Source organism: Mobula birostris, chromosome 6 (genome assembly GCF_030028105.1).
Source record: "Mobula birostris isolate sMobBir1 chromosome 6, sMobBir1.hap1, whole genome shotgun sequence".
Classification (NCBI taxonomy): domain Eukaryota; kingdom Metazoa; phylum Chordata; class Chondrichthyes; order Myliobatiformes; family Myliobatidae; genus Mobula; species Mobula birostris.
In genome coordinates this window covers 143578209-143605552 of record NC_092375.1, presented here as the reverse complement: position 1 = coordinate 143605552, position 27344 = coordinate 143578209, and the positions used below count along the sequence as shown (strand labels likewise).

Genomic DNA, 27344 nt, shown 5'->3' with positions numbered 1-27344 from the left:
GTTCCTTCGATAATCCGGCACAGATTATGCTTAATGTGATCCTTCTGTAATTCGGCATTTTCACTATTACAGCACTCCTCAGGTGCCAATGGTACCAGATTAGTGAAGGTTGACCTGTAATAATAAAGTTATAAATAATATTGAGAACATGAATTTTAGATTTCTTGAAAGTGAGTCCGTAGGATATGGAATCAATTCAGTGTTGCGGTGAGTGAAGTTATCCTTGCTGGTTTAGGAGCCTGATGGTTGAAGGGTAATCAACAGGAATTCTGCAGATGCTGGAAATTCAAGCAACACACATAAAAGTTGCTGGTGAACGCAGCAGGCCGGCAGCATCTCTAGGAAGAGGTGCAGTCGACGTTTCAGGCCGAGACTCTTTGTCAGGACTAACTGAAGGAAGAGTGAGTAAGGGATTTGAAAGTTGGAGGGGGAGGGAGAGATCGAAAATGATAGGAGAAGACAGGAGGGGGAGGGATGGAGCCAAGAGCTGGACAGTCATGCTCCATCCCTCCCCCTCCTGGTTTCTCCTATCATTTTGGATCTCCCCCTCCCCCTCCAACTTTCAAATCCCTTACTCACTCTTCCTTCAGTTAGTCCTGACGAAGGGTCTCGGCCTGAAACGTCGACTGTACCCCTTCCTAGAGATGCCGCTTGGCCTGCTGCGTTCACCGGCAACTTTTATGTGTGTTGCTTGAAGGGTAATAACTGTTCCTGAACCTAATGGTGTGGGACCTAATGTTCCTGTACGTCCATCTTGTATCCACCTGTAGGAAGGGAACTTGGCCTGGATGGTAGGAGTCCTTGATGAGGGATGCTGCTTTCTCGTACCAGTGTTCTTTGTGAATGGGCTCAGTAATGGGGAGGGCTTTTCTTGTGATGGACTCAGCTGTATCTACTACATTTGCAGGCTTTTCTGTTCAAGGACAATGGTGATTCCATACTGGGACATGATGCAACAAGCCAGGATAGTCTTCATTGTGCATCTAAGTTGTAGAAAGCATGCTGAGTCTGCTCAATTTTCGAAGGAATTGGAGGCACTGTCATGTCTTCTTTGTAATGGCACTATGTGCTGGTACCAGCTCACATTCTCTGAAATGACAACACCAAAGATTTCAAAGTTACTAAACCAGATGTGCAATTTAAATTGGCATCATGTTTGGCACAGACACCATGGGCTGAAGGATCTTTTCCTTTGCTGTACTGACCTATGTTCTATATTGAACTCCTCTACTTTCTGACCACACCAGTTCTTTAAAGTTCTCTTCAGCACTTCCCTTTGTCCTTCCCTTTCATAATGCATGCTGTAATCTCAGCTCTTCTTGCAATTAAATCTTTGCTTTCTGAAGCAGGCACAATGAGTCTCCCAGTTTTACTCCGAAGCAGATCTCAGAAGTTATCCTGTCCTCCGTCATTTTGATGCTTTTTACACTGCGAATAATCCCCAAATTTGTGATTTTTGAGATCTTGTTGCTTAATCTCTTCTCTAAACTACAAAACCCTTTTTTAAAAACCATCAGTGTATTACTCTTCCCCGGTTATTAATACAGTTGTAAAGTTCATACTCTGAAGATCCATATCATTTCTCTGGTCCTACGTCTATCCTATTGAATTGTGCTGTTTATTTTCTTTTCAAAATCCTATATACATGCCAAAAATGTGCTTTCAAGGAAACTTTCACTGTTTTTTTGCATGATAAATGCCCACGAGACAGCTCACATCTCATACTTAGCAATGAAGAAGAAGAAGAATATCTTTATTGTCATTGTTGTGGAGCAATGAAACACAGTTTAGCAGCTCAATGTTTTGCAGCATGACAAAGAATATATACATAAAATAAACTCTAAAACCTCAGGAGTGCAGTCCAAAATTAATAATATATGGATGGGGGAGGGGGGGTAGGACTATTGCACCCCTGCCATTTCTGGAAGTGTGATGCATTTAGCTGCCGCCCTCTTAGGAGGGGGCAGGAGAAGGGAAGGGGGTGTTATACATTTCACTGCTTGTGGGTAGAAGCTGTTAAGGAGTCTCTTAAACAGTTGGGGTGACATCATCAAGTGTGGTTACCCTGATATATACTGACTAGCCAAATCAGGATGATGAGATCTTGGTGGAAAGCCTGTAGGTTAACCCCAATTACAGAGAGTAACCATGAGGTATGGGTTGTACAAAAGGAATCCTTGGTATGTAGAGTAGTTTCATAGAAACATAGAACATAGAACCGTAAAAACCTGTAGCACAATACTGGCCCTTTGGCCCACAAAGCTGTGCCAAACATGTCCTTACCTTAGAAATTACCTAGGGTTACCCATAACCCATTATTTTTCTGAGCTCCATATACCTGTCCAGGAGTCTCTTAAGAGAACCTATCGTATCCACCTCCACCACTGTCGCCGGCATCCCATTCCATGTGCTCAACACTCTCTGTATAAAATACTTACCCCTGATATCTCCTCTGTACATACTTCCAAGCACCTTAAAACTGTGCCCTCTTGAGCTAGCCATTTCACCCTGGGAAAAAGCCTCTGACTAGCCACACGATCAATTCCTCTCATTATCTTGTACACCTCTATCAGATCACCTCTCCTCCTCCGTCGCTCCAAGGAAAAAAGGCTGAGTTCACTCAACCTATTCTCATAAGGCATGCTCTCCAATCCAGGCAACATCCTTGTAAATCTCCTCTGCACCCTTTCTATAGTTTCCACATCCTTCCTGTAGTGAGGCGACCAGAACTGAGCACAGTACTCCAAGTGGGGTCTGACCAGGGTCCAATATAGCTACAACATTACCTATGGGCTCCTAAATTCAATCCCACGATTGATGAAGGCCGATGCACCGTATGCTTTCTTAACCACAGAGTCAACCTGCGCAGCAGCTTTGAGTGTCCTATGGACTTGGACCCCAAGATCCCTCTGATCCTCCCCAGTGCCAAGAGTCTTACCATTAATACTATATACTGTCATCACATTTCAGCTACCAAAATGAACCACCTCACACTCAGCTGGGTTGAACTCCATCTGACACTTCTCAGCCCAGTTTTGCATCCTATCAATGTCCCGCTGTAAACTTTGACAGCCCTCCACACTATCCACAACACCTCCAACCTTTGTGTCATCAGCAAATTTACTAAACCATCCCTCCACTTCCTCATCCAGGTCATTTATAAAAATCACAAAGAGTAGGGGTCCCAGAACAGAGCTCTGAGGCGCACCACTGGTGACTGACCTCCATGCAGAATATGGCCCGTCTACAACCACTCTTTGCCTTCTGTGGGCAAGCCAGTTCTGGATCCACAAAGCAATTTCCCTTTGCATCTCTGACGCCTTACTTTCTCAATAAGCCTTGCATGGGGTAACTTGTCAAATGCCTTGCCGAAATCCATATACACTATATCTACTGCTCTATCTTCATCAATGTGTTTAGTCACATCCTCAAAAAATTCAATCAGGCTCTTAAGGCACGACCTGCCTTTCACAAATCCATGCTGACTATTCCTAATCATATTATGCCTCTTCAAATGTTCATAAATCCTGCCTCTCAGGATCTTCTCCATCAATTTACCAACCACTGAAATAAGACTCACTGGTCTATAATTTCCTGGGCTCTCTCTACTCCCTTTCTTGAATGATGGAACGACATCTGCAACCCTCTGATCCTCCGGAACCTCTCCCGTCCCCATTGATGATGCAAAGATCATCGCCAGATGCTCAGCAATATTCTCCCTCACCTCCAACAGTAGCCTTGGGTACAGTTCCTCCAGTCCCAGTGACTTATCCAACTTGATGCTTTCCAAAAGCTGTTGAACATTCTCTTTCTTAATATCTACATGCTCAAGCTTTTCAGTCCACTGTAAGTCATCCCTACAATCACCAAGATCCTTTTCCGTAGTGAATACTGAAGCAAAGTATTCATTAAGTACTTCTGCTATCTCCTCCGGTTCCGTACACACTTTTCCACTGTCATACTTGATTGGTCCTATTCTCTCATATCTTATCCTCTTGCTCTTAACATACTTGTAGAATGCCTTGGGGTTTTCCTTAATCCTGTCCGCCAAGGCCTTCTCATGGCTCCTTCTGGCTCCGCTAACTTCTTTCTTAAGCTCCTTCCTGCTAGCCTTATAATCTTCCAGCTATCATTATCTGGCTTTTTGAACCTTTTGTAAGCTTTTCTTTTCTTCTTGACTAGATTTACAACAGCCTTTGTACACCACGGTTCCTGTGCCCTACCATCTTTTCCCTGTCTCATTGGAATGTATCAATGCACAACTCTACGCAAATATCCAGTGAAAATTTGCCACATTTCTTCTGTACATTTCCCTGAGAATATCAGTTTTCAATATATGCTTCCAAATTCCTGCCTGATAGCCTCATATATCTCCTTACTCCAATTAAACGCTTTCCTAACTTGTCTGTTCCTAAACCTCCCCAATGCTATGGTAAAGGAGATAGAATTGTGATCACTATCTCCAAAATGCTCTCCCACTGAGAGATCTGACACCTGACCAGGTTCATTTCCCAATATCAGATGAAGTACAACTTCTCCTCTTGTAGGCTTACCTACATATTGTGTCAAGAAACCTTCCTGAACATACCTTCCGATTGATAAACCTGTGTGTTTTATCTTACCAAAAGAAAACTTCACAAATATCTTTTTATTTAGAAATTATCTCCAGCTCAGCAGATTATCAGGAGCATCACTGTGTCCACTTTAAATCACTTTGATACACCTATTCTTGAGCAAAGCCAATTCACGAGTCAGCTCACAAAGTGGAAGTTACAGAATTCCATTCCTTTAACGACATAAACACGAACAAAGACAATTGTTGTGTCTACTTCCACTGTCCTTGACTCATTTTCTTCCATATTTTAATTCCTCCTTGGCCAACAATGGTCTTTACAAGCATTTAAATTCCTTGGACCTGTTGGTGGTAAACTTTGCTGATTTGGAAGACACTTTGGTTGTCTAACTTTTTCTCTTGCCTCTTTATATTAGCTATCTCCCCCTTATCTTTCAGTTCAGATTAAGGGTCTCAAGCCTGACTGACTGAGTTCTGTCAGCACTTTGTTTGCTACTTATTTAGTAATTTCAGTCAGAGCTGACAGAATGGTTTTCATTAGTCCTCACTGCCATTCCTCCCCATTTAAATAAATAGGTAAGATGCACCTATGCTGGTTCAACAGGGAGTAAGTTATTTGAGTGTATTCCTCTTCTTAAGGAGATGGGGAATTGCTATGGGAGCTGGTAAGACATCCTCAAACTGTTGGTAAAAGCTTCAGAAGTAGAAGAAGTGCTTTTCTGATATGGGATTATACTAAGTTATTATAACCAATAATCATGAACCTTACTCTATATTTATGGTACGGTAAACCCCACCATGGCATTCCAATGTGTTTTACACAGGGGAACAAAAAAAAATGTCACTTTTTATTCTTACCAGCAACAGTTATGTGTGCAGTTATGTGTCCGCTGTATTTTCTGACAAAATATCATTCAATAGATTGGGATGTTAATACTGGATCTGAGGCTACATTCCAGTAATGTACTATTGCTGCAAATATTATATTTTTTGGCCTTCGGATGCCTAATACACCCGGAATTAAAAATAGTTAATTTGTTAAATTACTAGATTTTGCCAGCAAGCAGAGAGTTAGAGCAGATTTGTCATCTCTTCTTCAGAAGATACAACATATTCCCTTTAGTGGTGTAAAGGTGGGCAAGGGGAGCCATAATTAAAAGGAAGGGAAGTAAATCATTCCGTGTTTTCACTCTGACCGGAGAACTCTTGTATATGAAAGTTGGTTCGAACTTCCACACTGAAGTGCTCTGCAGATATTCACTGCTCAGAGACGCACACAACTGATCCACATGACAAAGATAAACAGAGACTCCAACTATGGAGAAACAAGTCACTTGGATTATTAAGTCAATACCAGACACTCATTTATATTTACATTAATACTAAACTAGTCTTATAATGTTATTCAATCCACATTTCTATCAAGTTTTCCCAAATTCTGCGACTCATCCCCACACTAAGGGCCAACTGACATGGCAAACTCCTAAAGCAGGAAACTGGAGCACACTAAAGATGTACATGTTCCTCACAGGCATCACCAGAGATCAGAACAGAACCCAGGTTGCTAGAATTGTGAAGTAGCAGCTATGGTGTCTGCACCAATGGGATGTGCATCAATTGAAGCCTACGCAATTGTTATCTCTGTGTTTTTCAGCACTTTTTAATAGCCAATATGAGAAAATCAGGGGAAGGGAAATTTTATGCTGGATCCAAATTAATATGCAGAGAATTAAATCTGATTCCTTTTGCAGTCATCCTTGAAAACCTACACAAATCATGGACATATGAGGATATACGTATATACACACATGGGACAAATGTCTGTCATCCTTCTTCCCCAGCCAAGTGAAATGCTCCAATATTGTCTTAACAAATTCCGGAATTAATCAGATTATTTGGAAATCCAATTCTTATTTGTTCAATGTTGCAAGGTTTTGATTTCATTCCATTTAATGCAAAATTAAGCAAATGTTTGTTTTCTAAATTTAGGTGCCGACAAGAGGGACGTTGTCTTTGTACTTGATGGGTCAGAAAATATGAGATCGGCTTTCCCTTCAATACGTTCTTTCATTTCAAAAGTAGTTGACAGTCTTGATGTTGGCATTGACAGAGTCCGTGTTGGTGTTGTACAATATAGCAATGATCCAAGAACAGAGTTCCAATTAAACACTCACAACACCAAAACTGAAGTTCAAGATGCCATCCGTAACTTACGGATGAAAGGCGGGCGGAACATCAGAACAGGAGTTGCACTACAATACGCCAAGGACAATCTTTTCACTAGGGCTAGTGGTAGCAGGATTGAAGAAGGTGTGCCTCAGTTCTTGGTGCTTCTCACTGCTGGTAAATCAACCGATCAAGTTGAGGTGGCATCAGCAACATTGAAAAAAGCCGGTGTAGCACCAATTGCTATTGGATATGGGCGTGCAGATGATGAAGAACTCAAACAGATTTCACTGTCTTCTCAGTTTGTTTACAAGTTAGTTGACTTGAGGAACACGTTGAATTTACAACAAAATTTATTGGGACAGCTGACAACTCTGGATTCTGACAAGATAAAAGAAATCTATGAAATCACTGTGGTGGAAAGCAGTAAGGAAAACTTTTTTTTACAATTTTAGAGTTTTTATGTCATGTTACAGCTATAAATCATAGATCATGCTGCACATTTTCATGGTTCATATCACCATACGACGCGATGGATGTGGTAGCACAAGAAAGAGTGCAGAAGATATTCGCCAGGATGTTGCCTAGAATGGAAAACTTTAGTTACAAGGAAAAATAGAATAGGCTGAATTTATCGTACATAGAAGGCTATATATATATATATATATATATATATATATATATATATATATATATATATATATATATATATAATTAATTATTTTCAAAGGCATTAGTAAGGTAAGATGTAGAGGGATACAGGCCTAATGTGGACAGGTGGGATCAGCCAAGACAGGCCTCATAGCCAGAATGGATGGGTCAGACACAAGCCTCATTTCTGTATGCACAGCTCTATGACTAAGAAGCATTGAAGAGAATTGCTATTGAAATGCTCTTCAACTATATGACTCTATCTAGAGGTGTGACGTGAGCTGGGGGGTGGTGTATTTCAGTAGCTCAGAATGAAGGTCAACTGCTCAACTTGCAACCATTTTGCATTGACGAGTTATTCATTTAGCTCCAATGTACTTTTCTGGAAGCTCAGTAGTAGACCCGAGAGGGATGGATGGGTGCAGTTGAAAAGAGGTTTTTTTTAAAATTTTGAGATCCATTAAAGGCTACAGGAAAACAGGAAACTTCAGGGTGTTTGAAATATTTGCAGGGAGGGTTAAGACCTGCTGAAGGCTTCTACAACTTCACTAAAAATATACCTGATAGCAGAAATCACAGGATGCAGAATTATGCCCACAATGTGAAGATAGAGATGGTTAAAGGCAGCGGGGATGAGTTTAAAGTAAATCTTTTTCTTCCTTTGCAACTCAAAATAAGAGGCCGTGGAACTTTACATTGGACTGGAAATGAGCTGTAGTGTTTTTGAGTAACTTACAGTAGGAAAGTGTTTAGTCCTTCTGGAAAATAATAGAACATTTAATTTTCAGCGTAGGGAAGAGATTTGAGCATAATCATGCTTGAAATAACGGTGGAAGTGGGCAGTGTGAAGACGAAAAGATGCAGCTATATAGGACCCTGATCAGACCCCACTTGGAATACTATGCTAATTTCTCATCATCTCACTACAGGAAGGATGTGGAAACCATAGAAAGGGTGCAGAGGAGATTTACAAGGATATTGCCTGGATTGGGGAGCATGCCTTATGAGAATAGGTTGAGTGAACTCGGACTTTTCTCCTTGGAGTGACAGAGGATTAGAGGTGACCTGAAAGAGGTGTACAAGATAATGAGAGGCACTGATCATTTGGATAGTCAGAGGCTTTTTCCCAGGGCTGAAATGGCTAGCACGAGAGAGCATAGTTTTAAGATGCTTGGAAGTAAGTACAGAGGAGATGTCAGGGGTAAGTTTTTTTATGCAGACAGTGGTGAGTGCGTGGAATGGGCTGCCGGCAATGGTGGTGGAGGCAGAAACGATAGGGTCTTTTAAGAGACTCCTGGATGGATACATGGAGCTTAGGAAAATAGAGGGCTATCGGTAAGCCTAGGTAGTTCTAAGGTAAGGACATGTTCGGCACAGAATTGTGGGCCGAAGGGCCTGTATTGTGCTGTAGGCTTTCTATGTTTCTATGATTCTATGAAAACCACACTGCTTTCTTGTATCATTCTTAACATTAGACCCTGAGACCCTCCAAGCACAGAGTTTTCATCAAATATCTTCCCTATTCATTGAACTGCTGAAAAACCACACCCTAGTAATACCCTCCCTATGTTCACTATTTCTTTTCGCCCTATACCTAGGAACTTCAACTCTTCCAGTCTTCAACATTTCTATATCCACCCTGTAGATCCTCAGCAGTTGATCTATGCCTTCTGGCAGCCTCCTGGTTTAATTGCTTTGAGTGTTGTATTGACACTCAGTTTACTCATCAAACCCGGCAGATATCAAAGAAGTGCTCTTTTGATAAGCCCCACCATTTAACACTCACCTTACTCTGCATGTCCACTTGATTTGAGGATATTTAATAACTGCCATTGCCTAGTGTCCTAATCTAGCTTCTACAAAGGATCTACTCACCCCACCCCACCTTATGGTGCACACCAACATAACTGAGGCCTGAAATCACCGCAGGTAACTCCGGATACTATCATGCCTTCATATCGGCATCCTGGATATTACATTGTGGGTAATGCAATGGACCTTCTAGGGGTAATGGACCATTTGTTACATCCAAACCATTCGTAACCCATCTGGGTTGTGGGCTATCTCTACCAAGATGACCTTTGTATTTGTAATTGTAACATTTCCACAGGGAGCCAGTATTCAGAAGGAATGTAGGCATTCCAACTGCCTCCTCAACCAACCCCTCTAATAGGTAGTGCTGTCGAGTGTGACAGTGATTTACCCTGATAGGCAGCCCCTGCACACCTTATTCTCTTATAGGGAGCATTTTAGAGCCTGCGTCCCCTTATCCTTCTTAGGGCCTTTCTCCCCTACTTCCTTTTCCCATACTCATATCATCCTTCTGAGAAGCTTCAGTGTGTGTGTGGAATTTGTGGGATCAAACATGTCACAGATCTTCTCTTCTCCTCAGTACACGATGCCATAGTCTTCAGCCAGTTACTACTCTGTTGTTGAGTCAAAATCCGCCTATCCAATGTGGGACCATAAACTCTCGAGAAAACCGCCACAGCCTCTTCACAAATGCAGTGGGGTGCTTCCTTTTCTGAGTGTGCACTTCTGCAAACCCTTCAACAGGTCTCCCTGATCAGTTCCTGCAGCTTCTAATACTGTATAGCCTCCTGTAAATCACCCTGGATGCCATGCTGCTCTGGCAGGGCTGAGTGTAACACTGAAGTTGGACACAGAGGGGTTAACTTCTGCTCCTCTGCTTCACTTAATCTGTGAATTATCCTGTGCTGCTGAGTATGGTAGAAAAGTTCAAAGTTTGTCTCTCAGTTTGAACTTTGATATTCACAGCTATAGAACTCAACTGGACCATGTCAAAAGGGGTAGAATACAGTGTCAAAATTTGTCTCCCTGGCTCTGGTATCTCCAGAACTCTCTCTTTTACTCTATGTGTCATAGGGGCAGGGAATGCTGAAGGTTCCACTTTTTCTTGGAAAATTCCACAGGGAGGAGGGCCACTTCTCCAATTATCCTCACTATTATAGTGTGTCACCTCATACACCTCATACTGACTTTTCCATTTCTCTACTTCCATAATTGATTTTTTACACTCCTCTTCACTTTTCTTTCTTTCTTGTGGCATGTGTTCACACCAAGCCTGAAACTGTCTATCAAATTCACCTGAACCTGCTCCCTCAGCATTTCATTTTCTTTCCTCTATCTTTAACTCTTCCCTGCACACACACAATTTCTGGAAGTTTCTGTTTTTCTCTCTTAACTTCGATCTTCCAGCTCACATCCTATTATAACACCTTTTTAAATCCCTTACAATGTCTTTGATTTCTTTTCCTTAACTGTTTTCCACAATGCATCCCCCAGGATCCTTGTTCTGCCACTCTAAACCTTTCCTATCCACTCCTTATAATCAAAACATTTTCTTAATATATAACTATGAATGTAATCTCTCCAATCTTCTAAAATGCCTAGATTTTTTTGTTTTTCTTCCCTTTTCCCATTTTATTATAACCTAATTGGTGTTTCAACTTGAAACTAGGATCCCAGATTTCTCTTCTGTCTTTTTGAGCCAACTGCAGGACACCAAAATCTGTTGACAATCATAATTGATCGGTTAGACAATTCACTACGCAACTCTGAATTGATCAAACTACTTACTACCAGATACACCTTTGGCATTTAGGGCAGCAATAAAGCTCCACCATCTCTGGTAGTGTTCAGAGTTTCCTTCATCATGTCAGTGGCTTCCTGTCAGTTTTCACTACTGTCAGACATACAAGTCCCATATAGAGACTCGAGAATACCATCACACTCGCTGCAGATGGATTCTTCATTGCTGTTTCATAACAGTTTTGTTTGACCAGTCAGCGTTGTTAGCCCTGAGCTGAACCCCAAACCTGGAGGACCAGTGGACCATTCTTAGTCTCTCCTATACCCTTTGACCTGTTTGGCACAGATGATCCTACCAATTGCCAACACATAAAGCTTTAGTTCCAGCCAACATAGCTCTCCAGGTCATTGAGACACTCAAACCTCCAAACCATGACAAGGATGTGGTCCACTTGAAGGTAGTTAATCAAAGCCTACACTTTATTGTCTCTGCACAAATTTAATATAACTATATTGATCCTGGACCATCAAATCAAAACATGAATTCTATTGTTCTCTTTGTACCAATACTCACTTAGACTATTTATCCAATTTCTAATATTGAAATAAGGATCCTTCTTCTCCAAGAACATGATATGCAGTTCTTCCTTGCAACAGTTCATTTCCACATTCTCACCACCTAACATTTGAAGCCCCTCATTGTGTTTCTGATTTCACTGGCTCTGGCCAATCTGGCTAATGTGTATCAGCTTTCTATTGGCCCTTGTCCAAGTCAACATCATTTTCTTGACCTTATCACAAATAAGAACTTGTCATTAATGACTCTTTGTTCTGAATCAGAGCAGACCAGTCAGGTACTAGGCTTGGGTTGTTCAGGTCAGACACAGATTCCCCGATTGATAAACCTGCATATTTTATCTTACCAAAAGAAAGCTTCACAAATATCTTTTTATTTAGAAATTATCTCCAGCTCAGCAGATTATCAGAAGCATCATTGCATCCACTTTAAATCACTTTGATACACCTATTCTTGAGCAAAGCCAATTCACAAGTCAGCTCACAAAGTGGAAGTTACAGAACTCCATTCCTTTAACCACATGACCACGAACGAAGACAATTGTTGTGTCTACTTCCACTGTCCTTGACTCATTTTCTTCCATATTTTAATTCCTCCTTGGCCAACAATGGTCTTTACAAGCATTTAAATTCCTTGGACCTGTTGGTGGTAAACTTTGCTGATTTGGAAGACACTTTGGTTGTCTAACTTTTTCTCTTGCCTCTTTATATTAACTATCTCCCCTTTATCTTTCAGTTCAGATTAAGGGTCTCAAGCCTGACTGACTGAGTTCTGTCAGCAATTTGTTTTCTACTTATTTAGTAATTTCAGTCAGAGCTGACAGAATGGTTTTCATTAGTCCTCACTGCCATTCCTCCCCATTTAAATAAATAGGTAAGATGCACCTATGCTGGTTCAACAGGGAGTAAGTTGTTTGAGTGTATTCCTCATTTTAAGGAGATGGGGAATTGCTATGGGAGCTGGTAAGACATGCTCAAACTGTTGGTAAAAGTTTCAGAAGTGAAAGAAGTGCTTTTCTGATATGGGATTATACTAAGTTATTATAACCAATAATCATGAACCTTACTCTATATTTATGGTACGGTAAACCCCACCATGGTATTCCAATGTGTTTTACACAGGGGAACAAAAAAAAATGTCACTTTTTATTCTTACCAGCAACAGTTATGTGTGCAGTTATGTGCCCGCTGTATTTTCTGACAAAATATCATTCAATAGATGGGGATGTTAACACTGGATCTGAGGCTACATTCCAGTAATGTACTATTGCTGCAAATGATATATTTTTTGGCCTTCTGATGCCAAATACACCCGGAATTAAAAATAGTTAATTTGTCAATTTACTAGATTTTGCCAGCCAGCAGAGAGTTAGAGTAGATTTGTCATCTCTTCTTCAGAAGATACAACATATTCCCTTTAGTGGTGTAAAGGTGGGCAAGGGGAGCCATAATTAAAAGGAAGGGAAGTAAATCATTCCGTGTTTTCACTCTGACCGGAGAACTCTTGTATATGAAAGTTGGTTCGAACTTCCACACTGAAGTGCTCTGCAGATGTTCACTGCTCAGAGATGCACACAACTGATCCACATGACAAAGATAAACAGAGACTCCAACTATGGAGAAACAAGTCACTTGGCTTATTAAGTCAATACCAGACAGTCGTTTACATTAACATTAATATTAAACTAGTCTCATAATGTTATTCAATCCACATTTCTATCAGGTTTTCCCAAATTCTGTGACTCAACTACACACTGAGGGCCAATTGACGTGGCAAACTCCTAAAGCAGGAAACTGGAGCACACTAAAGATGTACAAGTTCCTCACCAGAGATCAGAGATCAGAGATCAGAACAGAACCCAGGTTGCTAGAATTGTGAAGTAGCAGCTATGGTGTCTGCACCAATGGGATGTGCATCAATTGAAACCTACGCAATTGTTACCTCTGTGTTTTTCAGCACTTTTTAATAGCCAATATGAGAAAATCAGGGGAAGGGAAATTTTATGCTGGATCCAAATTAATATGCAGAGAATTAAATCTGATTCCTTTTGCAACCATCCTTGAAAACCTACACAAATCATGGACATATGAGGATATACGTATATACACACATGATGTAAATAATAGCTGCAGAAGATGGGGCAAATGTCTGTCATCCTTCTTCCCCAGCCAAGTGAAATGCTCCAATATTGTCTTAACAAATTCCAGAATTAATCAGATTATTTGGAAATCCAACTCTTATTTGTTCAATGTTGCAGGGTTTTGATTTCATTCCATTTAATGCAAAATTAAGCAAATGTTTGTTTTCTAAATTTAGGTGCCGACAAGAGGGACGTTGTCTTTGTGCTTGATGGGTCAGAAAATATGAGATCGGCTTTCCCTTCAATACGTTCTTTCATTTCAAAAGTAGTTGACAGTCTTGATGTTGGCATTGACAGAGTCCGTGTTGGTGTTGTACAATATAGCAATGATCCAAGAACAGAGTTCCAATTAAACACTCACAACACCAAAACTGAAGTTCAAGATGCCATCCGTAACTTACGGATGAAAGGCGGGCGGAACATCAGAACAGGAGTTGCACTACAATATGCCAAGGACAATCTTTTCACTAGGGCTAGTGGTAGCAGGATTGAAGAAGGTGTGCCCCAGTTCTTGGTGCTTCTCACTGCTGGTAAATCAACCGATCAAGTTGAGGTGGCATCAGCAACATTGAAAAAAGCCGGTGTAGCACCAATTGCAATTGGATATGGGCGTGCAGATGATGAAGAACTCAAACAGATTTCACTGTCTTCTCAGTTTGTTTACAAGTTAGTTGACTTGAGGAACACGTTGAATTTACAACAAAATTTATTGGGACAGCTGACAACTCTGGATTCTGACAAGATAAAAGAGATCTATGAAATCACTGTGGTGGAAAGCAGTAAGGAAAACTTTTTTTTACAATTTTAGAGTTTTTATGTCATATTACAGCTATAAATCATAGATCATGCTGCACATTTTCATGGTTCATATCACCATATGACACGATGGATGTGGTAGCACAAGAAAGAGTGCAGAAGATATTCGCCAGGATGTTGCCTAGAATGGAAAACTTTAGTTACAAGGAAAAGTAGAATAGGCTGAATTTATCGTACATAGAAGGCTATATATACATACATGTGTATATATATATATATATATATATATATAAATAACAGTATTACTGCTTCCGGCACTGTCATAAATAATGTGTAAGTAATGGTTAAAAGATCAGCATAGCTTTGTGAACTGAAGGGCCTGTACTGTGCTATAATATTCTATGTTCTGTTTCTCTGCATAGAGCGGTCAGAGGAAGTATTAGAATTATTTTTAAAGGCATTAGTAAGGTAAGGTATAGAGGGATACAGGCCCAATGTGGACAGGTGGGATCAGCCAAGACAGGCCTCATAGCCAGAATGGATGTATGAGACACAAGCCTCATTTCTGTATGCACAGCTCTATGACTAAGAAACATTGAAGAGAATTGCTATTGCAATGCTCTTCAACTATATGACTCTATCTAGAGGTGTGACGTGAACTGGGGGGTGGTGTATTTCAGTAGCTCAGAATGAAGGTCAACTGCTCAACTTGCAACCATTTTGCATTGACGAGTTATTCATTTAGCTCCAATGTACTTTTCTGGAAGCTCAGTAGTAGACCTGAGAGGGATGGATGGAAGTGCAGTTGAAAAGAAGTTTATCTTAAAATTTTGAGATCCATTAAAGGCTACAGGAAAATAGGAAACTTCAGGGTGTTTGAAATATTTGCAGGGAAGGTTAAGACCTGCTGAAGGCTTCTACAACTTCACTAAAATTATACCTGATAGCAGAAATCACAGGATGCAGAATTATGCCCACAATGTGAAGATAGAGATGGTTAAAGGCAGCGGGGATGAGTTTAAAGTAAATCTTTTTCATCCTTTGCAACTCAAAATGAGAGGTCATGGGACTTTACATTGGACTGGAAATGGGCTGTAGTACTTTTGAGCAACTTACAATAGGAAAGTGTTTAGTCCTTCTGGAAAATAATAGAACATTTAATTTTCAGCGTAGGGAAGAGATTTGAGCATAATCATGCTTGAAATAACGGTGGAAGTGGGCAGTGTGAAGATGAAAAGATGCAGCTATATAGGACCCTGATCAGACCCCACTTGGAGTACTATGCTCAATTCTGGTCGTCTCACTACAGGAAGGAAGTGGAAACCATAGAAAGGGTGCAGAGGAGATTTACAAGTATATTGCCTGGATTAGGGAGCATGCCTTATGAGAATAGGTTGAGTGAACTCGGCCTTTTCTCCTTGGAGGATGAGAGGTGACCTGATAGAGGTGTACAAGATAATGAGAGGCATTGATCATTTGGATAGTCAGAGGCTTTTTCCCAGGGCTGAAATGGCTAGCATGAGAGGGCATAGTTTTAAGATGCTTGGAAGTAGGTACAGAGGAGATGTCAGGGGTAAGTTTTTTTATGCAGAGAGTGGTGAGTGCATCGAATGGGCTGCTGGCAACGGTGGTGGAGGCGGAAACGATAGGGTCTTTTAAGAGACTCCTGGATGGATACGTGGAGCTCAGGAAAATAGGGGCTATCGGTAAGCCTAGGTAGTTCTAAGGTAAGGGCATGTTTGGCACAGATTTGTGGGCAGAAAGTCCTGTATTGTGCTGTAGGTTTTCTATGTTTCTCTGTTTCTATGAAAATCATACTGCTTTCTTGTATCATTCTTAACATTAGACCCTGAGACCCTCCAAGCAACACCGTAGTAATACTCTCCCTATATTTACTATTACTTTTCGCCCTACACCTAGGAATTTCAACTCTTCCAGTCGTCAACATTTCTATGTCCACCCTGTAGATCCTCAGCAGCTGATCTATGCCTTCTGGCAGCCTCCTGGCTTCATTGCTTTGAGTGTTGTACTGACCCTCAGTTTACTCATCAAACCCGGCAGATATCAAAGAAGTGCTCTTTTGATAAGCACAACCATTTAACACTCACCTTACTCTGCATGTCCACTTGATTTGAGGACATTTAAAAACTGCCACTGCCGTTCAGATGTGTTTTCTGCAGAATAGAATACTCCCTCAATTCTTCCTTATTCTTGTAAAGTTATTCAGAATAGAAACCGGCCCTTCGGCCCAACTCATCCAGGCTGAACAAACTAGTCCTATTTCCCTGTATTTGGCCTGTATTCCTTTAAACCTTTAACATTTCTACCATTTCATGTTGTAGCTGATTCCATCTACCCACCATCCTCTGTGTGGAAAACTTGCTCCTCAGATCCTCTTTAAATCTTTTTCCTCTTATCTTAAAACTGTGGCCTCCCATTTTAGACACCCCTAACCTGGATAAAATGAAACTTAGCCTCCTTCATTTCAGGAAAGTGGTCCAGCCTATCCAGTTTATCTGTATTTCTCAAGCATTCCAGTCCTGGAAACATCCTTGTGGAACTTTTCTGTACCTTTTCTGGCTTAATCACAACCCTTCTATAGTTTCACAACCAGAAATACACACAGTTTCCCAGGTATTGTTTTCACTAAAGTTTTGTCCAGTGGTAATTTAAAAAAACAACTCTTGTACTTGGTCCCCCATCTGATGAAGCAAAGCTTGCTAAGCACACATAATCTCAAGGTAGTCTGCTAACATATACAGTACATGCCTTGATAATGAATTCACTTTACTTTGTAGGCTTTGGTCATCTCTCCTAATGCCTCTTGATATATTTTATAAAAGTTGCTGGTGAATGCAGCAGGCCAGGCAGCATCTCTAGGAAGAGGTACAGCTGACGTTTCGGCCTGAAACGTCGACCGTACCTCTTCCTAGAGATGCTGCCTGGCCTGCTGCGTTCACCAGCAACTTTTTTGTGTGTTGCTTGAAATTCCAGCATCCACAAATTTCCTCGTGTTTGTGATATATTTTATTTATTTTTATTTCGTGATGCGGTGTGGAGATGGCCCTTCTGGCCCAACGAGCCACAACGCCCAGTAACCCACTCCAGACTAATCACAAGACAATTTACAATGACTAATTAACCTACCAAGCAGTATGTCTTTGGACTGTGGGAGGAAACCAGAGCACCCGGAGGCACCCCATATGTTCTCGGGAAGGACCTACAAACTTCTTACAGACGGTGTCGGAAATGAACTCCGAAACCCAACACCCTGAGCTCTAATAGCATGGCGCTAACTGTTATAGCATGGTGCCCCCTATCTAATTCAGCATCACCTTTTATCTGTTCGGCTGACCTGTAAATTATCTTGGGATGCAGTGTGATAAAAATGCAGCTTTTGGGATGCAACCTGTTGTTTACCTTTTCAACTTTTCTATTGATAAAATCTTTTAGCCCTCTATTTCATTGTGGCTTGCAGATCTCGCTACTAGCAGCTGAGATTTCTGACTTTTTCCATGTGAATTTTGCCAATGCTTAATATCATCCTTGCAGATATTGATTTATTTTAGAGTTCCTTGAAAATAATAATGATATACAGAAGACTGCCCACCTTTCCTAACTTTTAGTGGCAACTACCCATGGCGAACGGTACAGAGAATATAATGTTTGCTCTATGCACATGTAAATACCAATGTCAGTAATTCCCAGAAGCTAAATTACAAAACATATTATTATAGATCTTGTGAGTAAAGCCATCAACATTTTTTGTGATGCACATTGCCAACCAAATAATATGTACAATTCTTTTACAGATGTCAAAACTAACAAGAAGGACATTGTGTTCTTGATTGATGGATCTAGCAACGTTGACTCTGAAGATTTTGCCCATATACGTGATTTTGTCCTGAATATAATTAATAGTCTGGATATTGGACCCAACAAAGTTCGTGTTGGTCTGGCACAATATAGCAACAATGCAAAAACCGAGTTCCGATTGAGGGAATACACAAATTTAAATGCCCTTCAAAATGCTATCAGACGAATTAGGCCGAAAGGAGGTTCACCACTTAACATCGGAATAGGCCTGGACTTTGTCTTGAAAAATCATTTCACCAGGCAGGCTGGAAGTAGACAAAATGAAGGAGCACTCCAATACCTGATACTCATTAATGGTGGAAAATCCAGTGACAGGCTCCAGCGTTACTTAGGGCTATTAAGCAATTCTAATATCAATGTTTTTGGTGTAGGGGCAAAGAATGTAGATGAAGTTGAACTTCAAGGAATTACAACAGTTGATTATGGTACCTATATAATAAATAACTTCCAGGACCTTAAGCGTGTGCAAGAACCTTTGAAGCTTCGTTTGCAGATGGAAGATCCCGGATATTTTGAAACACCAGAGCCTCCCACTGAAGGTGTGTATCAAAGGCTAGGAATCACTGTCGCTAATATTAGTCGACTTTCTTTTTGATGTTGCAACATAGACTTTAGTCAGTTTCCACTGAGTTAACACTGTCACTAAAATAACAAGAACTGAAGGTTGTGTTATTTTTATAAGACCATAAGACATAGGAACAGAATTAGATTATTTGGTTCATTGACTCTGCTCCGCTATTCCATCATGGCCGAATTATTTCCCCTCATTCTCCTGTCTTCTCCCTGTATCCTTTGACACCCTTACTAACCAAGAACCTATCAACCTCCGCTTTACATATACCTAATGACTTGGCCTCCTCAGCCTTCTGTGGCAATGAATTCCACAGATACATGACCCTCTGGCTTATAATATGTCAAAAAGTGAATTCAGAACAGTATACAGTCTTGCTATCTTATTCACAATAGACAATAGACAATAGGAGCAGGAGTAGGCCATTTGGCCCTTTGAGCCAGCATCGCCATTCACTGTGATCATGGCTGATCATCCACAATCAGTACCCTGTTCCTGCCTTCTCCCCATATCCCTTAACTCCGCTATCTTTAAGAGCTCTATCTAACTCTTTCTTGGAAGCATCCAGAGAATTGGCCGCCACTGCCTTCTGAGGCAGACCATTCCACAGATCCACAGCTCTCTGGGTGAAAAAGTTTTTCCTCAACTCTATTCTAAGTGGCCTACCCCTTGTTCTTAAACTGTGGCCTCTGGTTCTGGACTCCCCCAATATTGGGAACATGTTTCCTGCCTCTAGCGTGTCCAATCCCTTAATAGTCTTATACGTTTCAATCAGATCCCCCGTCATCCTTCTAAATCCCAGTCGCTTCAATCTTTCAACATATGACAGTCCCGCTATCCCAGGAATTAACCTCGTGAACCTACGCTGCACTCCCTCAATAGCAAGAATGTCCTTCCTCAAATTTGGAAACCAAAACTGCACCCAATACTCCAGGTGTGGTCTCACCAGGGCCCTGTACAACTGCAGATGGACCCCTTTCTCCTATACTCAACTCCCCTTGTTATGAAGTCCAACATGCCATTAGCTTTCTTGACTGCCTGCTGTACCTGCATACTTACTTTCAGTGACTGATATACAAGGACAACTAAATCTTGCTGTACTTCTCCTTTTCCTAACTTGACACCATTCAGATAATAATCTGCCTTCCTGTTCTTGCCACCAATGTAGATAACCTCACATTTATCCACATTAAACTCTATCTGCCATGCATCTGCCCACTCACCCAACCTATCCAAGTCACCCTGCATTCTCATAACATCCTCCGCACATTACACACTGCCACCCAGCTTTGTGCCATCTGCAAATTTGCTAATGTTGCTTTTAATCCCTTCAACTAAATCATTAATGCATATTGTAAATAACTGTGGTCCCAGCACTGAGCCTTGCGGTACCCCACTAGTCACTGCCTGCCATTCTGAAAGGGACCCGTTAATCCCTACTCTTTGTTTCCTGTCTGCCAACCAATGTCAGTACCGTACCCCCAATACCATGTGCTCTAATTTTGCCCACTAATCTCCTATGTGGGACCCTATCAAAGGCTTTCTGAAAGTCCAGGTACACTACATCCCACTGGTTCTCCCTTGTCCATTTTCATAGTTACATCCTCAAAAAATTCCAGAAGATTAGTCAAGCATGATCTCCCCTTTGCAAATCCATGCTGACTCAGTCTGATCCTGTTACTGCTATCCAAATGTGCCTCTATTTCATGTTTTCTAATTGACTCCAGCATCTTCCCCACCACTGATGTCAGGCTAATTGGTCTATAATTCCCTGTTTTCTCTCTCCCTCCTTTCTTAAAAAGTAGGAATACATTAGCTACCCTCCAATCCTCAGGAACTGATCCTGAATCTATAGAACATTGAAAAGGATAGGCTTTCCTATTAGCAAAACATTCAACAATTTGACTTGAAGTAGGGGGGGGGGGTATTTTAATCCGTGATGATTTTGTACCCATTTACAAATCAATTCTTGGAATTTAAGTAAGAATATTAAAGCATAAATTGCCTTTGCTTCAAGCAAAATAAAACTGAGGGAACTTCATTAGGGATCTTGATTTTCTGTCATATTTTGTAGATTGGGGCAACTTAAGAAAACTTTTAATGATCAGCAATGTTTAGTAGGCACCCTTTTTGTCTCTTGACATATTCGCTCCTCTGCTGTTTATGACTAAACTTGGGTTTAGTTGCATTCAGCACTTTCTTTCTTGTATTTGTTCTGTCTTCCATCTAATGCTAACATTAAATTGTTTTTTTTTCACCAAAGCTGTAGAAAGCATTTAAGTGACATAACTTTTTCACTTCATACATTTGTCAGTTGACAACATTGAAAGATAAGGTAACTCAAAAGGTACATTAGCTGTCACGTTGAGTAACAGGAAAAAAATACTTTATCAGATAATGAGCAGATTGGAAGTTCACTACTTTTAGTTTTGATATGTTATCTGCAAAGTGTACGTTATTATAAATGTTATACATGTTGTGAGTAAGGAAATCATCATTTTTTGTGATGCACATTGTCAACCAAATAATATATAAAATTCTTTTGCTGCCTGTCAACCAAGAGGCACAACAGTTAGTGTTCAGAAGGGAATGCAGAAGCAAAGGTATCTGATGAGGACAAATTAGATCTTACTGTCATACTTCATGGAGTGCCCGCTCACAGCAGTTATCTAGGTTCTTACATGAATGAAAAACTGGATATTTGTGCATGAGAATAAAGCACACCTTCTGCATCAGATACCCAGCCAAATATAACTTGACATCTATGGACAATAGGTAAGAAACTGTGCAGAGACAGAAGGAGGTAAATCTTAAACAGCGTGATTCATAGTACTTATTGTCAACTGCAAATAAATTCATATAGTTTGTAAATCTATCATGCACAGTGACAAACATTGACATTTTAATTTTCAAATTTTAATCTCTTCCTTCTTTTTTCTCAAGTTTTGCCACAGAAAAAAGCTGACATTGTATTTCTGCTGGATGGCTCCATTAATATTGGAAGGCAAAACTTCCCTCGCCTCACTGAGTTTATTTCCGGCATAGTTGACGCTATCTACATTGGTGATGGATCAATCCAGGTGGGAGTTGTCCAGTACAATTCCGATGCCGTTAATGAATTCTTTCTCAACTCATACAGAACAAGAGAAGATGTTCTTAAGGCTATTGCCAATATACAGTTCAAGGGAGGCAGAATCTTGAACACAGGAGCAGCCTTGCGCTTTGCTAAAAATACACAGTTTGTCAAATCGGCAGGGAGTAGGATTGAAGAAGGAGTCCCACAAATTGTTTTCCTTCTGATTGGTGGAAGGTCTAATGATGATGCAATAGCAGCTGCAAAAGAGTTAAAGGATGCTCGCTTTAAAATCATCACCGTGGGAGTGCAGAGAGCGCTCGAAGAAGAAATCAACCAAATGGCAAGTGAACCAGCTGTTGCATTCAGAGTGGCTGAATTGAATGAAATTTCTGAACTAACTGAGCAAGTCTTGCTGATCACAACTGATGCCATTGATGGTCTGCTTTGTCCAATCAGCCCTGATATAAAAGGTAACGACGAAGTATTTACTTTGGGGCAAGATATAAGCAAATCAAAGGCTATGACTGTGAGCTAATATATTTTACCTTTCTGAGTGCAGTGTCCTCAACAAATGGGAGAAGGGGTAATCTTGTAACGCACTCTCCAACTGGTATTCCATACACAGACCAGATTTTCCAACATTCCACTAAAGCAAGTGATCGATTATCACATTTATCTATATCTTCAGCCCAATTCCTTAGTTGTTAACTGTGTAAAAAAAAACACAGCTCATGTCCAAGTCCCCAATATGGTAGCAGTCCTTCAAAGGAACAAAAACTTAGAGAGCTAATACCAAATCCGGGTTATTGAATTTCTGGTTTATTGCCTATTGTGAGACAGTATGGGGTGGATGATATCTTGACCTCTTTGTGAGCTTTCACATGACTTGGAAAAATTATGACTGAAGAAAATTCTGTGGCTTTGGACTTGAGGAGGCCCCCTTGAGTTTGGCAGAGGCATACTGGAACAAATGCTTATGTTCTGGGTAGTATACTTTGAATTATAGAAATGTAACAGCTCAGAAGGAAGCTTTCAGTCCACAGCAGTTTTTGATAAAGTAATCTACTCTATCTCTGCAAATACTCTGCAAGTATCTCTCTCTCTCAAACACCCTTTTAATTTATTATCCCTCTCAACGCCATTCTCCTGGTTTTTCCCCATAACCTTTGACACCCTACTAATCAAGAACCTATCAACATCTACTTTAAATATCCCCAAGGACTTGGTCTCCACAGCCATGTATGGCAATGAATTCCACAGAATCACCACCCTCTGGCAAAAGAAATTCCTCCTCATCTCTGTTTTAAAAGGCCATTCTTCTATTCTGAGGCTCTGCCCTTTGTTCCTAGATTCCTCCACTATAAAAAGCATCATCTCCACATCCACTCCATTTTGGCCTTTCAATATTCAACGTATTTCACTGAGATCCCCTGCATTCTTCTAAACTCCAGTGACTACACCTAGAACCATCAAATGCAAATCATACATTAACCCTTCCCTTCCCAGAATTATTCTTGTGAATCTTCTGCAGATCCTCTCCAATGCCAACAGATTCTTTCCTAGATAAGGGGCCCAAAACTTCTCACAATGCTCCAAATGTGGTCTGACTAATGCCAGTCAGTAGCACTTGAATCATTACTACATTCTACATTTAAAATTATTTACTTTTTTTCATGAACCCTTGGTATGTTTTGCACAACATTGAAAATCTTAGGAGGAGAGAGTAACAACCTGCTCGAGGAATATACGGGGCTGAGCCGCAGTTGTGAGGGGCTGAAGGGCTGGGATGAAGGAATTGCAGATGTTTATTGCTCCAGCTTCTGGCATCTGCAGTTAAGAGATCTCTATTAGGAAAACAAATGGACTGCACCTGGAATTCTGTCCACACGTTCTGATCTCCATAAAAGTGATAGAGGGATTGTTTCACCAGTCTTCAAATAGAGGGGCATCCTGGATGTGTGCTGTCTGGAGTTTAAAAGAATGAAATATGATCTCCATGAAGAATACAAATTTTTAATTGGGTTTGCCCAGATATATCTAGCAATAACATTTTGTTCGCCTGTGGTGTTTGCATATTTATTAAGGTAAAAATTTTTATTTTGAGATGCACGTTAGGATTGGTCAGATTTGCAATGTTAAGTAATGACTCTTAGAAAGGTTGCAAGGAAGTGTGAAAATTTGACCTTTTTTTCCTGTGGTGAATCTTTGTCGTACAATAACATATTTATTTGAAGGAAAAATCTTGCAACTTCTTATCTGGGATTGGATTTCAAGCTGTTTCACAACAAATATTTCTCCTTTTGGCAGAAAGCCGTAACGACAGAAAATATTGACCAGTCATAGTGAGGAATTATAAGAACTTTTAGACAGCAGATGAATATATCTAAGCAAATTGAAATCCCTGCAAGACATCTCAATTTTCCGGTCACTGTTGTAGAGAAGATTAGGTTTGGAGTGATCTGATGCTCTGGTGGCACAGGGTACTCACACATTCTTAATTTGCTGTACTCCAATTTAGGTATTATTAACTTTTTAAAATTATTTTGCTCTCCACAGAATGCGACATTGATATTTTGATGGGCTTTGATGTCAACTCGGCTGATGCATTTGAACAGGAGCCAGGTTTTAGAAGCAAAGTAGGAGATATTTTGTACAGAATCTCACAGTTGAAGCCTATTAGCTGCACTGGAACAGAACAACCCTTTGTAAAAATAGCGCTCTTAACTCTAGGAGCAGATGGACAAATTCGTACCCGTGACTTGGTGGCGTATCAACCTGAATTAATGACCGATTTCATCAAATTAGCAGCTTCTGGTCCAACTGTCTTAGGAACCAGAACCTTAACTGCATACAGTGATGTATTTCAATCTGCTAGTTCTGGCCGAGTAAAGGTAAAGCTTTTAGATTTTACATTTTCATTTTCAGATTTCATTTAAAAATAAATCATTATTAATGGCAGTTTGCAAATGTTAACTGATAGAGGCCAATATTCTACTTCTGTAATGTTGCCACATATTTTTAAATGGTGAAATAGTATTTCATGTTTTCATAGAAACATAGAAAACCTACAGCACATACAGGCCATTTGACCCACAATGCTATGCCGAACATGTACTTACTTTAGAAATTATCTAGGGTTACCCATAGCCCTCTATTTTTCTTAGCTCTATGTACCTATCCAGGAGCCTCTTAAAAGACCCTATAGTAACCGCCTCCACCACAGTCGCCGGCAGCCCATTCCATGCACTCACCACTCTTCTGCGTAAAAAAAATTACCTCTGACATCCCCTCTGTACCTACTTCCAAGCACCGTAAAACTGTGCCCTCTTGTGTTAGCCATTTCAGCCCTGGGAAAAAGCTTCTGACTATCCACACAATCAATGCCTCTCATCATCTTATACACCTCTATCGGGTCAATACACCTCTCTCAGGTCAATAGACGTCTATCAGGTCAATACACCTCCATCAGGTCTATTTTTGTTCTATGTCTTCAATTATTTCTACTCCCATTGGTGGAATTGGTGTCGCCATGATCTGTGGTGCACCATTTTCTCCACATACAATATATGGTGAATGTAGGTATGTAGCTAAACGATGACATGATCTGATAACTAGTGTTCAACACATTGGCTTATGAATTTAATTTAGTTTACTAATGATGGAATGGATGCACACTCATAACAAGTTATGATGAGGGCCCTGAGCAGAATGCATTCAGATGAATCAAAAGGACTGTCGGTCATCAATACAAAAAAGCAGCTAAAACTGTTTCCGCCAAAGCTTGACTGTGTCTGGCGCTGCTTCGTTTATATTTTGTTCCTGGGATGGCACTTCATTTCTGTCATGTAGCCCAAAACCAATTTGCATCCCACAAGTTACTGAGTTACACATCACAGAAATAGGTCCTTTGATCCACCTTATACAAGCTGACCAAAGAGCCTTTACCCAAATTTGACCCATTTCCCTTTAAGCCTTTCCTATCCATAAATCTATTCAAATGTCTGTAAAACACTGTAATGTCTTAGGAACAGCTTCTCCCCTGCCACCATCAGATTACTGAATGGTCCATGAACACCACCTCATTGTTCTTCTTCTGCAATGTATTTGTTTTTATTTTAACAGTAGTTTTTTTTAATGTCTTGCACTGTACTGCTGCCACAAAGCATCAAATTTCCCAACTTATGTCAATGATAATAAACCTGATTCTAATTCTATAAATTTCACCTGTTCCTACCACTTCCTCTGGCAGCTTCGTACCCTATAACGTCACACAGAAAACTTGCCCTTCAGGTCTCAGTAAGTTTTTTTCCCACTCATCTTAAGCCTACGCCCTCCAGTTTTAGACTGCATAACCCGTGACAAAGACTGTGACTACCTTAATTACACCTCATGATTTCATAAATCTCTATAAGATCACTCCTCAGCCTCCTTCACTCAAGGAAAAACAGCCCGTCCAGTCTGTCCCCATAATTCAAGCCTTCCAGACCCAGCAACATCAGCACTAACCTTTTTCACTCTCTCTAGCTTAATCACATCTTTATTACATTGAAATGCACAGAATTGCATGCAGTATTTCAGATGCAGTCTCATCAACATCCTGTACATGTGTAATATAATACCCAACCTGAGTACTCCAGTGCCTTTTCTGATGCAGGTATGCATGCCAAAAAAGGCCACCTTCACTACTTTGTCCAAAATTTTAATTATATTCTGTATAATTATTTACGTTGAATTGTTAGCTCTGATGATTTACTTAGTGTAATCAAGAGCATTGTTATCTTGCTTATTGATTTTAGGATTTAAACAATACATATAAAGTCAAATTTAACCAGAATACCATTTAATCTTAAACTGTGAGTTCTGTTTCTTTCCCCTTAAAGGCCATTATCCATTTTACTGATGGCATAGATGAAGACCTTTCTTCATTAAAAAGATATTCTGACACTCTAAGGAAGGAAGGTATAACATTTTGTCTTTATTTAAAAGTTTCAATTTTGTTAGTGAAAACTTGGTACTCTTGGCTCACTTCTGCTTCAGAAGAAAAAATATTCTCAAGTTTCTCTGCAGCATTTGGCTGCTAATAATTCGGCAAATGGTATATCACAGAGGCTCCTAATTTGTAATATTTCTGCATGAATTTAAGCATAGTATTTGTTCAGGAGATGGAGCAGCAATCTTAGATGAGAAATGCTTTTAACCAAAAGCAGGATAATTTTTCACCATAACTTGCCATTGAGATACAGCTTCACAATTTGGTTATTTGGCTACTTAGGAGATCAAATATGGCATTACTTTTGCTTTCTACAAAACAGTAATTTAATTCACTCATCTTGACATGTCATAGAGGTAAAACCATTTAAACATTAGTAAGGTTTGGGCAATCTTGACAGTTAAGCCGCAAAAATG

General features: G+C 40.3%; 1 protein-coding gene across 4 annotated transcripts in view; it reads left to right on the top strand.

The window, feature by feature from the left end:
* The window catches only part of LOC140199424 (collagen alpha-3(VI) chain-like), a 196715-nt gene that overhangs the window by 94036 nt on the left and 75335 nt on the right, over positions 1–27344 (top strand). For all 4 annotated transcript variants that reach the window (XM_072261494.1, XM_072261495.1, XM_072261493.1 and 1 more), the window contains 6 exons: positions 6563–7165; positions 13836–14438; positions 18228–18830; positions 21806–22408; positions 24495–24829; positions 26819–26897. In XM_072261494.1, coding sequence (XP_072117595.1) covers positions 6563–7165; positions 13836–14438; positions 18228–18830; positions 21806–22408; positions 24495–24829; positions 26819–26897 — 2826 coding nt within the window. The remainder of the gene's footprint in view (positions 1–6562; positions 7166–13835; positions 14439–18227; positions 18831–21805; positions 22409–24494; positions 24830–26818; positions 26898–27344) is intronic.